At 27.7% G+C, this 6,377-nt stretch overlaps 1 protein-coding gene across 1 annotated transcript; it reads left to right on the top strand.

Moving 5' to 3' along the window:
• Positions 1 to 1,603: 1,603 nt before the first annotated feature.
• On the top strand, positions 1,604 to 4,380 carry LOC129219442 (coiled-coil domain-containing protein 28B-like). The gene is made up of 5 exons (XM_054853839.1): positions 1,604 to 1,702; positions 2,387 to 2,486; positions 3,501 to 3,558; positions 3,643 to 3,665; positions 4,314 to 4,380. Exons 1-5 carry the CDS (start codon positions 1,642 to 1,644, stop codon positions 4,357 to 4,359), a joined length of 288 nt encoding a protein of 95 aa, XP_054709814.1. The 5' UTR covers positions 1,604 to 1,641; the 3' UTR covers positions 4,360 to 4,380.
• Positions 4,381 to 6,377: the final 1,997 nt, after the last annotated feature.

Genomic DNA, 6,377 nt, shown 5'->3' with positions numbered 1-6,377 from the left:
TAATTAGCCTTCCATGGGACAGTACCTGCCAATAACAAAATTGTCTTACCTGGAAAGACAGTTTTGTTATTGGCAGGTACTGTCCCGTGGAAGGCTAATTATCGGAACTTGTTTTCCTAATTAGTCGAGGCGAAACCCCCTGCTTTTAGTTTTAGGTTTGAGCTCTAGTTTATTGTTTTTAGCTTAGCAAGTGGTGCGTTTGCCCATTGTTACTCTATATTACATGTACTGGAGCTTAAACATTCTCTTTTAGTTTATAGTTAAAATTTTGTTCTTGACCATAATTAATGAATCCTCCACGGCTGATGAGCTCTGAATTCACTCTTTTTCTATTCCTACTTAATAGCTGTTTGCATTTTTCCTTTTTATCATCATTTGTTATTTATAATTTGTTTAATTTTTGTAATCCTGTTTGCTTAATTATATATATATATATATATATATATATATATATATATATATATATAAGACATCCTAATTTCTGTCAAAAACAAACACAGAGCAACCTCAATTTTCATTTAAAAATAGGCAATATCATCTTAACTATGTTTTAAAGTATATCAGTAAATTGAAATTTTATCACACAAAGTGTAAAGAAATTGCCAAATACATATGAGGTAGTGAAAAGCAAAGGGATGAAAGTGGCAAAATTAAAAATTTGGAGATAACCAGTACAAATGGTATATGAATCTCTTCTCTGTCTTGGGGCAAGAGATTGTACTAGTAGCCCTGGTAGGTGCTGCAGTACAGCATGATTTAGAAAAAAAATTCAGTGAAAGCCTACATAGGATCTGATCTGTAAACACGTTTTACTCGAAACTTAAAATAGTCCACTTGCATCCCTTTGCTTCTCACTACCTTATATGGAAAATTAAGTAAATAATCAGCAAAAAAAAAAAAAAATATTTGAAAAAAAAAATAAAGAAATAAATAATGATGATAATAGTAATAGAATATTTGACTTTGAATAAATTTCATATGGAACAGAAAATGTTCATTATGGAAGTTTTCTCAAAAATAAATCATGTTTGAATCAAGGTTTTTTTTTTTTTTTTTCTTCAGACCAAAACATATGGGGTGCAAGAAATGGCCTCATTATTTAGTTCAATAGGATTCAAACTGTGTATAAGTTAAAAAGTTGTCAGAAAAATAGCAACAGATGCATAGTTGCATACAACCAACTTTTCTTATGCTAACAAAAAAAATGATCTGAAATACTACGAGAAAGTTTACTCATACAATGTTTGCATTTGCTCTGTTCAACATTTGATTTAATGAATTAGTTTTAATTTATTTAGAGCCAGCAAATTTCCAATTTAAAAATGGATATTAGTAAATGTATTGAGTCCTGGACTATCACATTAAATATTCAGTTTTTGTGTTGTGGGACTGGAAAATTTCTCCACTGATTTTGAAGTCTATATTCAAGATCATTTTCGTTTTTAAATGCAACATTCTTCCTTAATTGTTTAAAATCAACCATGAAATTTACCTTATAAGAATCAATTTTAAAAAAGTCCTATTTCTTAATTTTTAATTTTGTTTCTAGGTGGCAATAAAATGAAGCAAAGTGAAAGTGAATCTAATACTCGCCAGTGTGAGCAACACTCTTTTCTGACGGACATTACAGAAGTTAGGCAAATGGAGCAAGGGCTTTTAAAACTTCTTGATGATTTTCATTGTGGAAAATTACAAGCATTTGGTATGGTTATAATTGTTGAAGTTTTTTAGTCAAATTGCTTGATACTTTATGTGATCTTGTACAGGGCTAGAAAAATCTTAAAAATTTTACATGCCCAGCCAGGCATGTTTGTCTAGAAAATACATGCCCAAATAAAAATTTTACATGCTCTGGTTTTTATTGCATAATATCAAAAATATTTGAATTTGTCCTATAGCATTAACCAGAGAAAAAAATTTAACAGCTTTATATCTGAATCAAAAATTATTTCAATGTAAAACAGAATTAGAAGTTTAAATAAATAGTACATAATAAGTCGCTATTAAAATTACCGATACTCAATTAAAAAATTATAATAATTACGTGCCCAGCCGGCATGTAATGGTAAAAGATTCACGCCCAATAGGAATTTTTACATGCCCAGGCATGTTGGGCAATATAATTTTCGAGCCCTGATCTATTATATTGATATTTTATTTAATACATAGCAGGTTACTTAGTGTAACACGAATATTTTAGTTTTGATAAAAGGTTCATAATCATGTTTTTTGTATTCTTTTTTTTTTCTATCTTTAAATTTTTTTTCGATACTTTTTTTTTGACTTTATTGATTATTTTTTAATACTCAATTTTTATGTTTTAATGCATGGATTAACACATTTTAATATTTAGATTGATTTTCTTGTTTGTCATTCTTACAAACAGGTAAAGATTGTACATTTGAGAAAATGGAACATGTTCGTGAGCAGCAAGAAAAATTGGCGAGATTGCACTTTGAATTAAATGCTCAGCAAGAAATGTACGGGTAAGTTACTTTTATTATAACTCATGTATCTGTAGTATGTATTCTAACTTATTTGTATTATAATTGTTTGAAATTATTTTTCTGAGCTTTGAAGGACTTTTTTTTTTTTTTTTGTTAAGATAGTTTTGTCAATTTTTACTTAATATGAAATTGAAAATGTTATTTTGTTTTTGCTTTGACCTTTTTATGTATGATATATTTTAACCAAGGGTCTGTCCGCAAATCATGTCATTTTTTTAGGAAGGATTCATAAAATTGTGAGTTAGTAACAAAGAGGAGAGAGAGAGAGGATATAACAAGAACATATTCTTATATATTCATTAACATTTATTGCATCAAAAAAAATCTCTTTATTTAAAATACAAACATATTAATAAAAAAAAAGCATGGCATGTGACAAATGGGGGAGGGGACCAAAAAATAGTGAAAAAAATGATGACATCGTTTATGGACAGCTCTTAAGTTTATTTGCATTGATATCTAGTTTTTATAAAATCAAATGATACATGTTCAAATTGTTCAATGTTGAATTATGCAGGAATTGTGTCCTGTTCTTTTTATTAACTAATTTTTGCTTATAATTACCTAAAATTCCTACAAACAGATTTTAGAAATCAACTGTGCGAACATGAGTGAAATCTTTGACATTATTGTGTAATGAGACACCAGTTGTCAGTACATAACCATAGAGGCACTAGCCAATCTTGAAATTAGGAAAATTTACCTTTTCAATATGATTGTAGGTATTCAGAACAGTTAACAGAAGTTAGCTGTTACTTAACACAGGGTGAATATAAGAGGGCTCTTGATGTTCACTGGGAATAGATATATGGACTTGGACAAGTCTAGCTGTGAGCCCAGAACCTGTTACTAGTCATCACTTTTGTATTTTCATTTTTAGGGTATACCCTCAAACAAATGTTTCTTCTTATTTTATGTGTGGTAATTTCACTTATATTGGTTTTTGTTTTGAAAATCTTCTTCAAGTGATATTTTGAGTTATTTTAATTGCAGACAGTCTGAAGATGGTAGAAGAATAGGGAGAGAAAATCTTGGGAAATTAATAGAGAATGTATGTATTAATTTTTACATTCATGATTTTTAGTCAGTTTCTATTTCCATGTCTCTTGGTCTAATTATTGTGTCATATTTTTAGTTGCAGCAGCTAAGCCGAAGCATGTATCCTTTTAAATATTTTTATGTAATATTTTTAATCAACATATTTAAATCCATACATATTCATTTTTGATAGTGATTGTATTTAAATATGTAAAATATTACAAATCAGCTGTAGAAATTTTTATTTGATCTTCCAGTTTGCTACAGTATTTTTTAATATCAACTCTTATTCTACTTTAAACTATGTTTTTCTCTCGCTTTTTCTTTACATCCTTTCACCTTACATGTTTTCTTTCAGTGGTTAGCAAACTTCTTGTAATCATTTAGATTTTTTTTATTTTTCTTTTAATTTCTTTAACCTGCATTTATTAATTTGTTCATTGTTTTATTTTAGCTGTCACTGTCTACCTAAAGATTTTACAATTATTTTGAAATATGTCTTTATTTTTACTAAGCTTAAATGTGCCAATCTGTTTACTAGTTTAATTTTAAAACTTTAATTTAACTGGGTATTTATTATAATGCTTGGATTTTCAACTTCTTTCTTATAATTTCTGGTAAAATATTTTTATTTTCTTTTGTATTATCTTCATTTAACTTTTTTTAAAGTTTAACTAATCAGTAGCAATGTTACACAGAATCTTTTTGTTACCAGTTCTGACATACATGCAGCAAATAAATCAATGTATTTTCTTTAACATTATGTAGTGAACAACTGCAGATTTCAAGTCCCAGTATACAAACAGATGTCTGAACTTCAAGATTTCATTTTGTGTTTGATGCTTTTTTTTTCTTTTTTTTTTTGTTCAAAGCATATATTTGAAGGGAATTATTCGTTGTAGATCCTGAAATATATTTTCATTATCTTACTTTTCTATATTATGATAAATTTTGAATTTAATTTATTAGTTTTATTTCATATGATTGTTTTATTGTGTTATGATTTTGGGTTTGTTGATTAGGCGAACTGTTTTAAGTGAATAATACTTGATAGGCAGAAAAAAAACCCATGATTCATCCATAGTATGCATCCTATGAGACACCTAGATTATTTAGTCATTTAACATCTGCAGTTATATTAATTTGTTTTCATGAAGTTGTAAAATATAGTTATATTTTGAACTGTACGTGGTTTTTTTTTACGATTAGAAAGTTAATTCATGTTATGAATCTCAAGTTATTTAAAACTGCATATGAATTTTTTACAGGTTAATAATTTATGCCTGAAAACATTTCATTCAATGTATCTAACTGTTGTACCACCTTGCATTTTCTATACTATAGAAAATCATCTATGTTGTAAAAATGTACTTTTTTAAGCACAATTTTGAATAGCAATAATTTTCATTTTTGGCACATATAATATTAGTTTCAGAGAAAGGCTTATATTTTACTTTACTTGCATATATTTATGCATATTTTCTCTTAACTAATTTTAAATTCAAACCTTTTTTTTTAATTTAAATGTCTTGTGAAAGTCATTTGTATTTTAATGATGAAATATATAAAACTTACTATTAAGATAACCTGATTACTTGCCAAATTTTGACACTGCTAAAAACAAATCTTTAGTTTCTTACTTAGATTTCCATGTTTTTGGGAAAATTTGATGCTTTAATAAATTAAATTATCATTCACGAAAAATGGGGATTCATTAATATCTTCAAACATTCACAAAATTGAAGGCATCTAATAAAACACTGTAAATAGGTTTGGCACTAAAACCAATTCAAACCGTTTAATTATTTTTTATTTTAAAGTCTTTGAAAGTCATTTGTATTTTTATGATGAAATACATAAAACTTACTATTAAGATAACTTGATTACTTGCCAAATTTTGACACAGCTAAAAATTAATCTTCTGTTCGTTAGTTAGATTTCCATGTTTTCTGTAAAATTTGATACTGTAATAAATTAATCGTCATTCACAAAAAAAGGAGATTCATTAATATCTTCAAACATTCATAAAATTGAAAGCATCTAATAAAACACTGAATAGGTTTGGCACTAAAGCCATTGGTCTAAATGGCCCCATTGTCCTTATGCCTCGATGTTTTTTATTAAAACAATTAAATGAATTTTGAGAAAAGTTGAAGGTCTATGGAATGTTTTGCTAGAAAAGTTTTTTTTTTCTTTTTAAGGCATATTATTTCAGAACGTTTTCAGTAATGAGAATTGGGCAAACTGAAGGTAAATAAAGGGACTTTCAAATTTTCAGTGGCATCTTGGTTTTCTACTTCAAACTTTTTGCTGCTGTGTCCTCTCTTGTATAAATTACTGTTCCATAGGCTCTTTAAGTCACTTATGCTACTTCTATGAGATCACTATGTATTTATTTATTTTCATAAAAGTAATTTGCTTGTGTGTTTTCTTAAACATACTATTATTAATATTCATGCTATTAAAGATTCCTGTTTTTCTTATCGTTCAACATAGTCATAGGTCTACTCTTTAGTTTATATTATAAATTAGTCAAAATAAGTAATGGACAATAACAGCATTTTTTGCTTTCAATTTTACTTCACTCAGAATGACCTAAATGTGCCAGAAAATTTTTTTTTCTTGTTTCATGGCAATATTTTTAAAGCTATTTACAAGTAAAAATGTATTAGTTTTGTTTTCTGCTGAAACTGGGAGTCAGGTGACTCTCTGAAAGTGACATGGGAAGTGCCCTTTTTCCTAGTTGTTCACACATCTTTTTTTAATGTCTGTGTACTTTCTTTGGGGATTAAATTATCTTTACAGCTTGGAATTAAATTATTGCTGACATGT

Source organism: Uloborus diversus, chromosome 3, assembly GCF_026930045.1.
Source record: "Uloborus diversus isolate 005 chromosome 3, Udiv.v.3.1, whole genome shotgun sequence".
Classification (NCBI taxonomy): domain Eukaryota; kingdom Metazoa; phylum Arthropoda; class Arachnida; order Araneae; family Uloboridae; genus Uloborus; species Uloborus diversus.
This window is presented reverse-complemented; position numbering and strand designations above follow the sequence as displayed.